At 44.0% G+C, this 17,214-nt stretch overlaps 1 protein-coding gene across 3 annotated transcripts in view; it reads left to right on the top strand.

The window, feature by feature from the left end:
- The window catches only part of ARAP2 (ArfGAP with RhoGAP domain, ankyrin repeat and PH domain 2), a 1,740,202-nt gene that overhangs the window by 1,697,434 nt on the left and 25,554 nt on the right, over positions 1 to 17,214 (top strand). For all 3 annotated transcript variants that reach the window (XM_069631830.1, XM_069631832.1, XM_069631831.1), the window contains one exon: positions 11,814 to 11,951. In XM_069631830.1, the coding sequence (XP_069487931.1) occupies positions 11,814 to 11,951 (138 nt within the window). The remainder of the gene's footprint in view (positions 1 to 11,813; positions 11,952 to 17,214) is intronic.

Here is a 17,214-nt window from a genome sequence, read left to right on the forward strand (position 1 = left end):
CCGATGGATTTGTTTTGAACATGAAATTATTAAGACCATCAGGGCCCATGGCACGGGATGAGCTGATCTTACCAATATATTCTTCGATAATTGTTGGTGAACATTCTACTGCCCATTTGTCTGTGGTCTCTACAGCAAGAGAATAATTAGTGAAATTAGGATCTGCATATAATTTAGTATAATAAGCGATCCATTGAGCCTCTGAAACAATATGCGACTATAATAAGGGCTGAGTACGATGAGCACAACGATTGAAAACGGCCCATGTCTCTACAGTATTTTTGTTAGACAGCAATCTCAACATATGTTCACTATCATTCTGTAAGAGGTGTGCTCGGTATTGACGTAACCAATTGTGATATCGACACTTGGCAGTTTTTAACTGATGTCTCTGAATTGGATGTTTCAATAGAAGAATGAGTTTCTTTTCGGGTCGACATTGTGATTTCCTTGTTTTTACTTTGTTGTTAAACATATGGTTATGCAATGGATGCACCTGGTTAGAAACCTTGCTTACATTTCTGAAAGGTAATAGTAGATTTGAATAGTGAACAGGAGTTAGTGCTTAATTGTTTTGATCAACCATTCCCTTCAGCGTCATTAAATAAGACTGTGACCAACGGAAATGGGTTTTCGCAATATTGACTACCAAATCTTGAGACAACATCAGTCTGTCAGAAATAATGGTAACCCATTGAATCTTTAATGCTAACAGGTTGTGATCACTGTGAGGTTGAGGGATAACCTTGAATAACTGAATTTGCCCACTTGGATTGGAGTTAATATAAATGTAGTCAATAGTGCTACTCGCCGTTTCACTTTGCCATGTGGGACGGGCTGGACTATCACCTGATGCTGAGCCATTAACCATATAGAAGTTTCTCTCTTACATTAACATAGACCAGCGTTTGACTCAACGTTGGATTTCCCTTTAGGATGTAGGCAATCGAGGTTGAGATCACCCACTATGATGGTATCTGTAATATAAGAAGTAGTCATTACAACATCAAGCAATCTTGTCAAACCAGCATAAAAAGCAACATCTGTAATGCCAAGCGGATTTCGATAAATGTTAATAAGGGCAATTCTCTGAGGAGGGCAGATCATTTTAACCAGCTAGATGTAGGGAGACACAGCATCCCAAGACACGACAGAGAAACCTGTGCAGGGCACTGGCGATTTGACCAAGGCAGGTCCTGGCAGGCGATTGATGGGCTGGTTGGCCCCACCAGCTCAAGGGAAGAAGACTCTTGCAAGCAAAGATCTTCTCGAGTCATTAGAGACAAGTGGTGAGGATCTGCAGCTGGGCTTCACCGGTGGTTCAGTTGTTGCAGATGTCTTCAGCTTGTCTCCTCTTTGGGTTCCAGTGGCGACTTCTTGTCCTCCAGTACTTAGGACCCTGCTTTTATGCAGCAAGACCCCCATTCATACAGCCTAGCTGTCACACAGTGGGGTGGCACTCTTGGCAGGAGACCCCCCAGCCTATCAGGGCAGAGTGTGACTAGGATTGCGTAGGCAACCCTGTCCAGGGTGGTTATTCCCCCTTCCACACATCCTGTCTACCCCAGACTCATTGGCGCCGAGAGGAGGGCTTCTGTCCAGAAGCCCGCCAAAAGGACGAACAAAGGATCCCCGACCTGGGTTAGGATTTCAGAGAAAGACACGAGAAAGACATATTATTAAAGTTCTTGCAAAAAAAAAACCACTGGATTAAAGTTAATATTAAAATAAACCGGCGGTATGTTAGAGGCTGTCAGTAAAAGTGGTAGCCTCGAACCATGGGAAAATCCCATAGGGAAATATTTGCGGTCCAATATTTACAGTAGTAGCCACTGCCACCAGCCAGAAACTTTGGAGAGAGGGACTGGACGGTACCCTCTCAACAATGAACATTAGGGAAAAACTATTAACCCTTTCCAGTACTTCCATAGTAAGATGGGTTGTACTGGTTTTGTTCATAAGTATTGACTAGTAAAGTCAATGGGGACTTTACATGCCCTGGGAGACAGTAGTCAGTCCCAGGGTATGGAGTCTATGTTGGGGGGTCACTGTGACACCCCTGTGTTACTGCACTGAGACTGCTGTGTAACACACATGAAACAAGATGGTACCTATAAGGGTGAGAAAAACCCCATAGACCATAAGCACAAAAAATAGCCTAAAACACACACCAGAAATCTGTTAAGAGTGGGAAAAGAGTCTCACTCTTAGCAGGAGAAAGAAATAAACCCTTCAAATCCAGCAAAGCTGCTGGGGGACTCTATAGGTAAGTGAAATTAGCCTTAGAAGAGAATTCTCCCGAACAGAATGCTAATGTGCTAACACAAAATATAAAAGCACCATACAAAAGTAACAAATAAAAGTAACAAATAAAAATTTAGAAGCTTAAGCTTAATGCTTACAGAAGACGAGCAAACGCTGGCGTGACACGTGAAAACAAATATTAACTGAGCACTAGGCACTGGCTGCGCAGCTAAGCAGCCAAGCAGTACTCACACAGTACTCCCATGAGTGTGCGTGTGCTGTGCGCGAGCTCACTTGTAATATGGGGGATGGCCCTGGTAACAGGGCGTGTCCACAGCCGACCCTGGGGAGAAAACAAAAACGAGTCAGTGATGTGGAAATAGTACAAGTCAATGGGGGTGGAGGAGGAGAAGCTGGGGGTGGAAGTCCAGCAGAATGACTACAATCACCTTAGCAACCAGTAAAAAATCTGTGGTTAGAATACTTTGTTTTTCTGTATGTCGCTGAACCTGCAGCCAAGCAGTACTCACACAGTACTCCCAGGAGTGCATGCGCGCTGTGTGCAAGCTCATTCATGATATGGGGGTTGGCCCTGGTAACAGGGCGTGTCCACAGCCGACACTTAGCAACCAGTAAAAAGTCTGTGGTTAGAGTCCTGTGTTTTTCTGTATGTCGCTGAAGCTGAAGCGGAGCAGCAAAGTAGGAGCAGAACGGACAGTGTGCTGCAGCCAAGCAGTACTCACACAGTACTCCCACGAGTGCGCATATTATTATGTTTATTTTTGGTCCGAAAAGCACAGTACACTATGAGCGTCAGGCTTTGAGATCATTGCTGACTATGAATGAGAGTGTACTGCCACACCTACCATCACCAAGATGTTGATCTATCACCTACCTTAGGTCCAAACTACTTTTCTTTGTGGAAATGCACGCCTCTGGTTGCAGCAGCTGGCTTATCGGTAACCCCACCTGCCCCCATAAAATTGACCTGTGAATGTTCTGTTTCTCAATTGTATCTGCCCCTTTCATTGCGCAATACCCAGCCTTCCAAAGACTACTGGAGAGAAATTCTTCTAGTGCTGTTTTGAATTCTGCCAGTTGGGATTATTTCTTCTGCGGCATGCTTCCAGGCAACAGAGGACCACCATGCTTTGCATAGGGACAATGGGCCCAACCTTCACATGGCCAAGATAGAATCCAGGGGCTTGATTGGCTTTATCCTTTCAAAGATTGAACAACTTCAATCTCAAATCCTACTGTCTTGCATGAGAGGGCAGTGGAAAGTGATGAGGGGGCTCTCGTACTCATTTGCGGGATCAACGTTATTAGGACTTTGCCCTCTTTGTAGGAGGAGTGAGGGCAGGTGTGAAACATTTGACGTTCTTGCAGGTCTCAGTTGGTGCTGTCACCACCTACCTTATAAATAAAGAATTAGCCATGCACACTCTTGTTGGGCAAAGCTTGTCCTTTCATACCTACTCTGGCAGACCACAATAGATGGAAGGACTTAAATGCTGCCTCCGGATATGACATCCGTTCTGACATTCAACCTCCAGCCTGTCGGAGGGGATATTTACTTGTCCAAGGCTGTCAAAAGAAGACAGGTCACCAGGCATTTAGAGGGCATCTAAAACCCACATATGCTGTACTTTCAAGGGTTTGTCTTCCTAATCTATACAAAACAGTATATATTTGAAACATGTAAATGTACATTTACATTCGTATTAGATAGATGTGTTAAGCATATTATAGGGCAATGGTCGACACCCTATAGTTACGGTGAGTCAGAGACACATAGGAACTTCTCAAAATTCTATTGTTAATAATTTTTGATTCAAGTAACTGTTTTGGCTGAAATTGTGAAAGTGATTAAAGACCTGCGGGCCCACTCAGACTGTTAAGTTTCATAAAGTTGTGTTAAAAAGTAAAAAAGTTATTAAGCATGAAAAAAAAATTTCCTATAGACAAACCAGGTCAATTTTTGCCAAACCTTTCAGACCAAACCGCTGGACGGATTTGGACCAGGTCCGAAAACAACTTGGGCATGAAGCAGTGACTTGCGATCCTTGCATCATTTGGGGTTATTACGTGCAGTAGTTTTTAAAATATTTGATTGTGAAGGGGGTGCCCTATTCCAAAAAATAGTGATATTTGGGGAATTTACCCAAAACCAGGTGTTTTTTTTAAATGAAACAACCACCATCTTGTATTTCTCTCGATGCAAGCAATATTCACAGCTATAGCCGAGGATATGGGAACATGAAATGCAGGAAAAAAGCTAGTTTCAGGTAAATAAAAACATGAAAATGCCATCAGGCCAGAGGCAGGAGACAGTGGGCCAGAGGGCACAAGTGATACTTTGCAGTTGGAAGGGGGTGTACAGACTGAGTTTGCAGCATCAAGCTTTTAGTAGCCTGATCTCTAGCCACGAATAGCCAACATCTGAAAGCAAACTGCTTCACAGAAACAGTATGCATTGTTGGGGGAATGGGAGAGTGCAGAGGAGGTGAGGAGGTCATCGGAGGAAGATGGAAACCACTTCCTCGATCACTCGGCCCACATTCCTCAGAATGTTGTCTCCCGAGCCTTCTGAGTTATGTGGAGAGAAGGCTCGGGAGACGTACAGATCACTACATATTTCCCCCCCACAGACACTAAAAACAATAGAACAAGAGTAAGAAAATGCTACAATGCAACAAGCAACTTAAGAAACAGAATGTTAACAATACAAAAACAAACTGTTGATGCAATGGTTTAATTCTAGATTATTAGGTTATGTCCAAACAAATACATTTCACACAGCTCCTTCTTTCTAACCTCCCTCACCACTAATTACGAACAAAGTCTTGTAACCAACTGGGTTCACATGTTGACCTCTTTAGTGACCCCCATCCGTCACTTAGTCCACCCCTTTGCACATCTCTGGGCAGTGCACCTCCATCACACTCTCTTTGAACACCATTCCTGTTTGTCTTTGCCAGTTTGCCCATCAACCATACCTCACCTCCATCCACTATAACCACCCCATTCCTCATCGCCGAAATCCTCTTAGGGTCAATTAATTTACTATCTACACATTTGTGTGCGAATCTGGGATTTTTGATAAGGACCCATTCTCGCTCTGTGTCCCTGCAGGACGGCTTAATAAAGGACACCTCAAGTACTTGCCCTGTGTACTTGATTACTTTAGACTACAACTAGTTCACCTTATTTCTTCTTACAAACGTTTTATCATATTGAGCTACACTCAGCCTAACTAGATCGTACACTTATACTAACTAGATCGTAGTGTAAAGAACTAATATATACAATGGCACCTTCAACCATAGTACCTGTTCATTCCTGGCATGACTTCTAAAATAGCTGTGTGTCCATAGACACCATGTATATAGCAAACGCTAATCCCCACGTCCGTGCACTGAGTTCGGTGAATGACGTTAATAAACTCAAACCTAGACAAAAAAATATATAAACGCGACCTGTCAACTACTGCTGCACCATACTGCCCCTCGCTATGATGTTCTGTTACTGATGACCCAATCTCATAGTCCAAACCCTCTAAACTGGGCCACGTACCTGTTTCATGTGCGTTTCATTTTAATTTTGTATCTCAGAGTGTTCTGCCGGAGACAAAGCCTCATGACACTGATTATGTGACTCTGTGGATCAAAAATCACGTTGCATACATCACAAGCTAATAATGGTAAAGTTTGTTTAGATGGTGTTGTGAACCAATGAGGAGTAATTCGTCTTTTCATCGTTAAGGCAGTTGCGTGTTTGGCCATCCATGCCTGGATTGTTTGGTAGATTTCATTTAGAGATTTAGTGTCGAGGTAATAGGTGCCTGTTATGGGTATGAGGATTTGGGTATCATCTGCGTATTTTACTGTAGGCGACACCCAGATCATTGAAGAGGTCAAATGGTGGTTTTGTGAAAATATTATGGAGTGTAAGGGGGGCACAGGATCCTTACGGTACTCCACAGGTGTCTGGGGCTGGCAACGTTGCTGCAATGCCGACTCTCATAGTTCTATTGGTAAGGAAGGACTGTATCCAATTTATGGCATTAGTTGAGAATTGATCTGCCAAGGCAATGTGGTTGCATAGTAGGTTATGGTTGACTAAATCGAAGGCCGTTGATAAGTCGAGCAGGAGGAGGAGTGCTAGGTTACTGTTGTCTTTGATCTCGTTCATTTGTATTTTTTGGTCCAACAAAGCTGTCTCTGTGCCATGTACTGGATGGAAGTCTGATTGGCGGAAGCCTAAGAGGTTGTTAGTTTCTAGATGATTTTGAATTTGCAGATAGGCTGCTCGATCCAGAATTTTGAGGTGGAAGGGAACTGTTTTTATAGGTCAGTAGTTGGTAGGTATGTTAGGGTCTAAGGTGGGTTTCTTTAGTAGTGGGAAAACCAACGCATCTTTGAGGTTGATAGGGACAGTGTTTGTTTCAAAGGAGGCGTTAATTAGTGTTGTGATAAAGGGGGTGAGTTTGGATGCACATTCTTTAATGAATTATACTGGGCATATATAAGCTTGGCATCTAGAAGGTTTGAGGCTTGTGATAATTTTCCATACTCCATTGTTGTGACTGGGGCAAAGTCAAAGTAGGTGATAGGGTTCTGTGCTGAGTATATAGGGATCTGCACGGGTTGACAAGGAGAGAGGTACAACATTTTTTGTTTGATTCTTTTATTGAGCAGGGCACTCATGTCTAGAAGAACATTTGTATATTTGTGCACGAGGCAATGTCTTTGAGTTATGATTCTTGGGGAGGCACTGGTGACTCAAGCTCACATAGAATAGTAAATAGATATTTGGTGCCAGTGCTCGCTTTGGTGATTTTATTATTGTATGTGGAACTTTTAGTTAGTAGGATAGCCTTTTCATAGTTTTTTGAGGCAGTGGTGAAGATGTCTTTGTTCAGCTCGGTAGGGGATTTTATGCAATTGGTCTCAGCTTTTCTCTTAGTACTGCGTAGAGTTTTGAGATTTGGGGTTACCATGAGTTAAGGTGAGCATAGGGTTTGGCTTTGCTCAGGCTTAGTGGTTCTACTTTGTCGATGGCAGCTAGTACGGTTTGGTTGTAGAGCTCCACCATTGTGGATGGGTTATTGCCAGTATACTTTTGATGTTCTGTGATGGGAAACATAAGTGGTAGAAGTTTATCTGGCATTATGTTGCAAGAGATTCTGTATAGGGCAGCTGGGGCTTGGGTAGGTGCTGTGTCTTTGGTCTTGTTTTTAGGTATAGTGAGTGATATGAGGTGGTGGTCACACCAGTGACATGGTGTGTTGGAAAGGATCTTAATATTACAGTTATGGTCCGCCAGCTAGTCTAGTGTTCGACCTTTGGTATGGGTAGGGTTAGTAATGCGGTGTGTGAAGCCTATCGCTTCAATTGTGTTGGCGAGGGTAAAGCCGTTGTCATCGTTCGGATCATTGAGTCCCAGTTTTACATCACCCAACAGAATAATTTCGGAGGAATGCTTGGTGTTCACTGAGAGAAGTTGGGCCACATCTTCTTTGAAGGAGAGGACTGTGCTGGTGGGTCTGTATATGAGGTGAAAGGTCAAGGTGCTAGAGTGAACTAGAGACAATTTGATGCAGAGTAATTCCCCTGAGTGGAATGATTGGTTAGGGGTTTCCCTTATGTGGAGTTGGTTTTTGGCAATGATTGCTACGCCGCCTCCTTTAGCACGCTGTTTCTCTGTAAACATAGTGTAATTTTCAGGGATGGCTAAGGATAGTGAAGGACTAGCTGCTGCATGGAGCCATGTTTCGGTAATGGCTAAGAATTCTAAGTTATTAGTGGTGATTAGATCAGCGATATCTAAAGCATGTCATGGGAGTGACCTTGCATTGATGAGTGTGCCTTTGAGTAAGGAAGATTTTGGGTTGGCGTTGTCTTGGGAGGTTAGGTTGAGCTCTTTGCTTTTAGGAGGCATCGACATATGTAAGTGTGGAGTGCTCTTGATGGTGAAAGATGCACAGGTATTAGTAATGATAGAGGAATTGAATGTGGAATCTATCTGGTTCAGTTTGATGGATACTGAGTCCACGGTGGAGACCTTCAGGTTGCACATGGTAGCTAGGAGAGGAGGCTGTTATAGCAATTAATCATAGGATCGAGTGTGGTACTATGGATGACAAAGGGCCTCAGTTGACTGAGGCAGGACTTGTACTTTAGTTTGCTGAATGTAGTAGGGGCAGAGTAGTTGGTAAGGTACATGGGTGTCAAACAGTGCGTGGGAGGAATAGTGCACGATTCTGGGATGGTGACATATATTAAACAGTGACTATAGGACACCTGTGCGACATGCTAAATTTCAGGTGAAAGTCACGTTTAGGCCAAAATGATCGCAAAAAAATGTCTGAATGCATTATTTGGCTGATTTTCAGCCGTTCGAAAATTCCGAATGGCTGCAAATTTCGACCAGATCACGCATTCGGTGCTGGGGGCTAAAAGGGTGTCCCCCGCACCATTGCTCACTATATTGTGAGCGGGTGTTGTGGGGGTGCCTCCGCAGCCATCCCAACAACAAAAAAACAAAAACAAATAAAAAGGCTGCGGGGGCTGCAGGGGTGTCCCCCACAATGTCCAGCTCACTATACTATACAATATAGTGAGCAGGGGTTGTGGGGGACACCCCTGGAGCTGTCCCACAGTCCCAACAAAAAAAAGAAAAAAATATGGGTTGCAGGGGCTGGGGGGGTGTCCCTTGCAGCTCCCTCTCACTATAATGTGAGCAGGGGTTGCGGAGGTATCCCCTGCAGCTGCCCTGCAGTCGTGGGAAAAAGTTACAACATTTAAAAAAGGAAATTATCCTGTGGCGCCCGTTGCCGATCACGAAAGTGAAAGGGAACAGGCGTTGCAGGGACACAGCGCATCAAAATGAAAGGTAAGTAGTGGGGTGGGGGTGTTGGCAGGTGTGTGGGAAGGGGTGTGGGCAGGGTTTGGCCACGTGTGAAATGGTTGGGGGAGAAAAGACCGAAAGTTATTTCAAACAAATAACCTTCAGTCATTTCTCCCTCCAACATTTTTTACCTCGGTCATTCAACCCCAAATCGAAAGTTGTGGCTTAGAAGTTCTACGAGCAATCGTAAGGTCACTACTATATGTGGTAACTTCTAACCGGCGGCGTAATGTAATGGTGCGGTGCACAATTAATGACAAATGGGCCTCACCTCTGGTGCAGATAATTCGTAAGACAGTATGGAACAGTAGGATTGGATACAATTAACAACATACAGGTACTTCAAGGTGCTAATCGCTAACAAGGCAACATGAAGTGGTAGGCTTTGGTACATTTAGCATCATACATGCACACCGACATGCAAATCAATAGCAGACAACCTAAGGTAATGTGCTTGGGTACATTTACAGTGTGCAAACATTTCTGGTGCAGGTTAAAGGCAAAGCAATATGAGCTACGGTTAGGTTGCATTCAGTAAATCATAAGGATTGTAGGTGTAGGTCCTCAGTAAAGCAGCAGTGTGTGGCAAAAGGGTTAGAAAGTGTTACAGTTTGATATAAAGTGTGGGGCTGAGGGTGCCACCAGGCCAGATAGCTCGGGCTAGCTAGTTGCAAGCATGCAGGTTTGCAGCCCAGGATGGCTCGGGTTGAGTTGGATGGATAATTATGTTACAAGATATTGGTCTTTGGAGCACAACAGTCAATATCCTGATTGAGTTCGGAGGAATGGTTCTTACTGTGGTGTGTCGGAGCTGAGGGGCTGTGTGTGATGCTAGGAAGGGCAGGCAGTCTCTCCAGTCACGGACAGGCACAGACCGGGCCTTCGAAAATCAGGGCTGGCTTCTGCCTACTGGCCAATGCTATTGGGTCTGAGTTGGCAGCCAATCACAAGGGAGCAACAACAGAAATGGGTGCCTCTCATGGAGACATGAATGATGCAACCTTTTTGTAGGTCGGATTTGCTTCTTTCCACGGCATTAGAAGCAAGCGGAGCACAGGTGAAATAAATGCTTGTAGGGGATTCAGATCCTCACTTTGCACATGGGTGCAAAACCGCTGTAATATAGATGCACATTACAGTGCTAGTGCTCGAATTGTGCTTTACAATAAAGATGCTTTAGAAGATGCATTCGGCAAAACACCATCATAATAACTTTATAACATACATGGCATCCTGCAATACCAGCAGCAAATCTGTAAATAATGTTCCTTTTACATGCTTGTTGTGACAACACTACTGACTAATACAAAAATTACATCACAACTGCTCTGTAATCAGCTTCCCATCAGAACGTCTGCTGCTTCAGCCAGCAGTGAACATCATTCCAACTACCAGTGCAGCTCTTAGAAAACACACAATAAAACTAATACATACATAAACTACCAGTGCAGCTCTCAGAAAACACACAATAAAACTAATACATACATAAACTACCAGTGCAGTTCTTACTCAAAGCCGCAACAAGCTTTACCCATTCCTTTCTTGTGAAATCGTTTTCTGTGACACTTTACAACTATTACCATTTAAGGAACTGTTTATGATATTATGAGCATTGTGTGCACTGCTGGGTTTTAACACATGAGAGCAAGAAACTGCGTGTCGTTATGTTTTTTCAATGCATTTTATTAAACTGCTTAAATTAGTTTTCTGCGACACTCTAGAAGCTGCATATTTGATTTCCTAATACAAAGTGTAACTTGTGTGATATTGCAAATTCCCGTGTTAGCAAAGGACTGTCAACATGTGAGAATTCTAGATATTTAAGAAGATGTTGAACAGGTGAGTAACATGCAGTTGCAGTATCACCAGCAGCAAAAACCTGGAACCCCACTGATCCGAAGAGAGAGCAGTAGAAAATGAAGGGTGGTCATTTGTGCAGCCACTTTTAATATAGAGTGTGTTTAATATAGAGTATGTTTGATGACATCGTGACTGGAGTTGCCTGATCCTACTTATTTATGGAAATATGTCTTTCCTTTACACATCTGGATACACATCTGACTTTTCCGTCCAGCAGAAGGCAGTGAAGCCGAACAATGAAATGCGGTGTTCTTTTGGGGCCTCCAATTCCCCATTGTTGGCCTTGTTTGCAGTCCGTTCAACCACTACAAGTAGACAAAGAATAAATCTTAGGGCACATGAAAGAAGTCTCTGAATTTATGTGAACGAAGTTGCTTTCATTTTTTTTTAGTTTACTTGCGGCAGAGAATGAAAAGCAATTCGAGCCATGAATCTTGCAACCTAATATCTGTGTAACATGTCGTGTGCATACAGATATTCTATCCTCCAAAGACCATGCTTGTTGATGACTGTATTGTGTGAAGGGATAAGTATTTGGAATTCAGAATTGGGCTGAGACTTCAAAGCCCAGTTCACTTAGCAGTATACTACTTCCTGCAGGTCCTCTGCAACTGCACAATCGTTATGCTTTGTAAAAAAAAAAAAAAAAAAGCAAATGTGTATCCGGGTGCATCCGGGTACCTGAAAAAAATTAAATATATATACAATACACTTTTAAACATAAACCACAGAAACCACATCTTGATTGAGAATATAACAAGATATCACGCCAGAATAACTATTTCTTCTTTCTACAGCATGACAACGATATATGGCCGGCAGAAAGAGCAGAACTCGCCAAGACAGCAACACACCCTTCCTACGCAGTTGGAATATACTCTTCCTTCGTTCATCAACATCCGAGCTATGTCAAGATACGGGAGAAGTCAACAGAGGTAATGGCCGATGTGATTTAGCACCTATTCTCATAATTGTATGTCATCACAATGTGCATTAATGAACATGTATTGATATTATTGACATCGGTGTAGCCATTCTCAGCTGTCTCTTAGAAGTCCAACGGTTTTTAATGTGTTTTCAGGGCAGACATTTATGGTGATTAATATGTGCAGTCCTCAATGTCTAGCCATCTAATGTACTTTCTCAAGTTATGACCCGATTGCACGGTAATGGGCAAAAATGTCGCCCTCACAATTACGACGGCCAAAATGGTGACTTTTTTTTTAGACCACCCCTTACACCACATATATATATGTTGGGGGGTAAAAGGGTTTTAAAAAAATATATATTTTTTAAAAAATTGGCATTTCGGCATCTCAATTGTGAGGGTCGCAGTGATCAAATAGATAGGATTGCACCACAGCATTATTCGCGTCTATGCCATCATGTGAAACACTTGTGTGTGAATGCGATATAAATAAAATATCAATATCAATGTGTCCCGTATTGACTTATGCGCTGCCCTACCAGACCCCACCACTCTTCATAACTCTGTGTCACGTGTTTTCAACAGCTTAAAGTGATTACTTTGGTACGACGGATTGTGACACGTTTTTTTAAGGGGTACGTATGTATGTGTGCATGTAGTGGTAGAGAAGTAGACGGGTGGGAAGTAGGGGGGGGCGTGGAGGCATAACGTGGTGAAAGTGGTTTGGGGGACCTCTTAATAAAAAAAAAAAATCCAAAGAAATGCACAACAGAAACTAGCACTTTAAACAAGAAGTCGAAAAAAAAAACACGGAAAGCCCATTGCTAAAAGATGGATCTCTTGAGGAACTTGAAGTCATTCATTTTACTCCACTTAAAACGCTGTATTTGTTTCATGCAGTGTTTTACGTATTTCAAAAATCCTGACTAGTGCAAAGTAGACTAGGAAAAATAGAAAAAAGCCTTTATTTCTCACTAATGCTTTACACTGCTTTTGTGACAATTAAACCACAAACGCAAACATACAATCTCTCTCTCACTCGCTCCCTCTGTCTCTCTCACATAGACACACACACGTTGGAGCCGATTCATGGAACAAATGTGCACTGGAATTTGTGGCGCAAGTGTGAAAAAGCAAGCACACACGCTCGCGTGCGATTCATGGAATGTCCTGCGCATGTTTTCCCAAGGATGTGCGCCAAATCCGCGGGTGGCGCACACGGGTGCACATGTCACTGCAACATCCTAAATGCCATGTGCCATGTACGATGCGCACAGTGAAAGTCCACAACGTGTAGCGCACACACCAAAAAGGGTGTGGAACACGCAGAATGGGGAACAACGCGTGATAAAGAAGGCGTAACTGGGGAAGTACTGCTGGGAAATGCACAGAACGCCCACACGTACGCAAACAACACGTATTCAGGCGTAAACACGTCCACCACACAAAGGCAGGCAGAAGCGTCCTTGTGCAGTATAAAAGTGCGCGCAAACAACAAACACATATAAACAGCTACAATGAATGTCACCTTTCTCAAAGCACCGATCGTGGGACACCGCAGGAGGAGTAGAATAGTCAGCCCCGCATTTTTTTTGCAAAGGACCAGCCTTTTTGGGATGCCTGATGACGAGGTCTATGGCAGGTATAGGTTTCCACCTCATATTATCCTAGACCTGGTCAATGAGTGGGAGGATGACCTCACATCACCCACATTGTGCTCCCAAGCACTGAGCCCCTTGGAAAAGGTGCTCAATGTCCTGCATTTTATGGCCACTGGGTCATTTCTGCGGACAACTGCCATAGTTGGGGGTTTCTCACAGGCCACGCAGTCACGCTGCCTACACCAGGTGTTGGCAATCATGACTCAGTCCGCAGGCACATATACATGCCCAGAACACCTGCAGAAAGGCATGCCGTGGTCCAGGACTTTTACAGGGTGGCAAACATCCCCAAAGTGCTTTGTGCCATAGATTGCACCCATGTGGCCCTACGTCCACCTAGAGCCACTGAGCACATCTATCGAAACCGCAAGCACTGGCATTCCATCAACGTACAGGTTGTATGCAATGCCCATGGAATCATCACCTCTGTCTATGCAAACTATCCTGGGTCTACCCATGACAGTTTCATACACAGAATGTCCGCCCAGAGCCGGGACCTGGAAGATGGGAAGCATGGCGACACATGGGTCATTGGTGAGTACAAATGTCTGTGCACATGCATGCATGTCACACACATACAAATACACAAACCCAACTAATGACAACCATCCTCAACTCCCCAGGGGACAGTGTCTACCCTCTGAGCAACCACATGATGACGCCAATACGGAACCCCGCCACACCACCCCAGGTAAGATACAAAGCTGCCCATATTTCAACCAGGGGCATAGTGGAGCGCACATTCGGAGTGCTCAAGTCACGCTTCGCTCCCTTGACCGCTCTGGAGGGCAGCTACTATATGCACCCCCAGTAGTGTGGAGGATCATTATGGAGGCATGTGTCCTGCACAATGTTGCAACACGGCGGTGCGTACCGGTGGACATGGTGGTGCCCTCACATCCCCAACACAGGCACAGGCGCTGCTCATGGGAGGGGAAAGGGCACGTGGCAAGGCAGCCCGGACCCAGCTTGTGGCCACATTTTTCACCTAAACCCCCACACCTGTGGAGTGTACACAGGCCTGGCACATACCAGTTGACCATCGATGATGACAAAGAGACAGTCAACTGTCACAACCTAGCCACCCTGAGAATGTTGCCACGGAAGTGCTACATTGTGTGCATCCCTAGCTACTTAAACATAACCAATCCTGTGTGACCAAAATGAACACATGCAAGGTGTATATCACACCACCCCCCTGCAAAACAGGCCATGAAAATCAGTGGTATGTCACCCAAATCCTCCCAATCCACATCACCCTGGTCTGCCACACCATGTAGTGGCATGCAACAGCAAAAGAGCCAACCAAAAGCCCAACACATGACCAAGCCTGAGACAATCACACCTGACATGGAATCAGATGAAATGACTGACCAACAACCTCCCACGCATACAAAGTCATACACAAATGCATGCCACCAGCGGTACCATGTTGGGTGTCCTGACCCACGTTTAAGCTATCATGCCACAACATTTGGTGCTGTGGGCTTAGAAAATTCAAGATGGCGGAAAACCCACATGTGCGCCGAAATCCAGGAAAGCTGCGCAGTTTGTGCGCACACCAAAATGGTTGCCTCACTTGCCACCCACCAGTGCGAGAATGAAAGGCCGGGTTGCCATGAGGGAAATGGGTTGCCAAAGGAAAAACAGTAGCGCCGGTTAGCTTCAAAGCGCTTTAAAATCACCATTGGACTACCCGCACAGTAGTCTGAAACCATTGGGAATGGCAATGCTGAATGCCAAAAGCAAACCCATAACTGTTGGGAATTCATTTTCTTAAATCCCAAAAAGGGGTGCAGTACCAGTACTCACCACTATCCAAAAGCCGGCGTTTTAAAACCACCCTGTGTTTCTCTGAAGGCAGGCTCAAAATGCCTATTTTCAAACATTGCAACATGTGCAAAATATTCACTGAACACCAGCAGACATTTGGCAGAATGGAGTTTTGTGTGCTTACAAAATCTGGGAAATGAAGAGCCCAAAACAATGCTTATAACAAAACTGCTATGGAGTCAGCAGTTTAAGTTGCACTGGATTTAAAGACACTAAAATCGAAAATGTTTAGATTAAATGAGTGACCTATGTTTGGTGTCACATGCCTTTGTAACTGTTTAAATGTCATAGTTTAAACTTAGAATCAGCATTCTAGCTGCATGTGTAAAATTGCAAGTTAATTTAAAAAGCAACAAAAAATATGACAGTTAGCTGAAAGTCTGGCTTAAGGAACTTGATTCTGCCTGGCAACTACCCCCATCAGGAGTGAAACTTGAGTCACAACTGTGTTCCCAGGCCCATCTGCCTTTTGCTGGCCACACTAAGGATATGCCATCTATCTGATAATTGAATTACCTGTGCTCTACAGGAGCTCTGAACAAAGCCTGTCTTGACTCAGGCAAAGGTTTTATTACAGCGGTCGTAAAATGTAGCTTCCTCTTGGCAGAAGCTGGGAGGGGCACTGCCTGTGAGAGCAAGCTGGCTTGGCAGAACTGGATAAACCAGTATTTCCACCATGTGACCTGGGAAACCACACCCCTTTGTAGCCAGAATATTGTTTAGAAAAAGATGAATAACTCATGGTGCGGACATGTGAAAATTTTATAAATGATACCATAATTCTTGTGATTTTTCTGCCCACAGTTTAAGAGGTTTTTAGAACCGGTGGTATGTTCAGGGGGGTGTTAGCGGAAAAGTGGATATTACTCTAAATGTATGCATGTTAAAAATCTGAAACTTCATCAGTTAATGTCCATACTCCCTGCGCACATGTATGTAAAGTTGGGTCAATGTCAGAAATTGAAAAATCAGTTAAAAAGTCAATTATGTGCCATTTCTGAATGCAAGCTCTTAGAAACAGCAGATTTGGACAGAGACATGGCTAAATTCAGCCACACCATGTATATGTAATTTCAAACAACTGTGTAACTCTGAAATATGTATTTTGATCATATATAGATTTGGGTGCACAGATGACAGGGGAGGTTTTTCAAGAGATCATACATGGATGACATCACTCTGACTCACAGTCCTTCCCCAATCAAGTCAGGAATGAAAGCTGGACCAATGACAAGTGAGAGGGGCAAGTTTAGTTATGACCAACACACACACCCACTTGCAGAACATATAAATGGACCACTGAAACTTAGGTAGAGACCTTCAATTCCATCTGCCGCTGGAAGCTCTGCCGGAAAAATCCATACTTACCTCCATCAAATTTCAAAGAGCCAACACTTAGACTCCAAGATAAACAGAGACTTCAGAACCTTAACCAAAAAAGGTCACTGCCAGCAAGAGTATTTGTCAGCAGGCCTAAAAATCTTTTTGCAACTGAACTCTTCAGACAGCCGGCTGACGCCGTCTGAATTTTGCCAAGAACTTTTGCAAGAACCCGGTGACAGAAATATCCAAAGAGAAGGCAGGACCCGACCCAGAGAACCGGTGCCTAGCAGAGACCAGGCCATTGTATCCAGAGTGCTGACCCCGATGCTGTGAGCAGTTCCAGAGACCAGACGCTGTGCCCAGAGACCGTCCGAAGTCCAGACCTGTTGACCAGATCGTGACAAATCCACCTTCCTGTTTAAAATCTCTTGTGAGTACCGCCAAACTGTACCA

Source organism: Ambystoma mexicanum, chromosome 6q (assembly GCF_040938575.1).
Source record: "Ambystoma mexicanum isolate Mex_15411 chromosome 6q, UKY_AmexF1_1, whole genome shotgun sequence".
Taxonomy (NCBI): Eukaryota; Metazoa; Chordata; class Amphibia; order Caudata; family Ambystomatidae; genus Ambystoma; species Ambystoma mexicanum.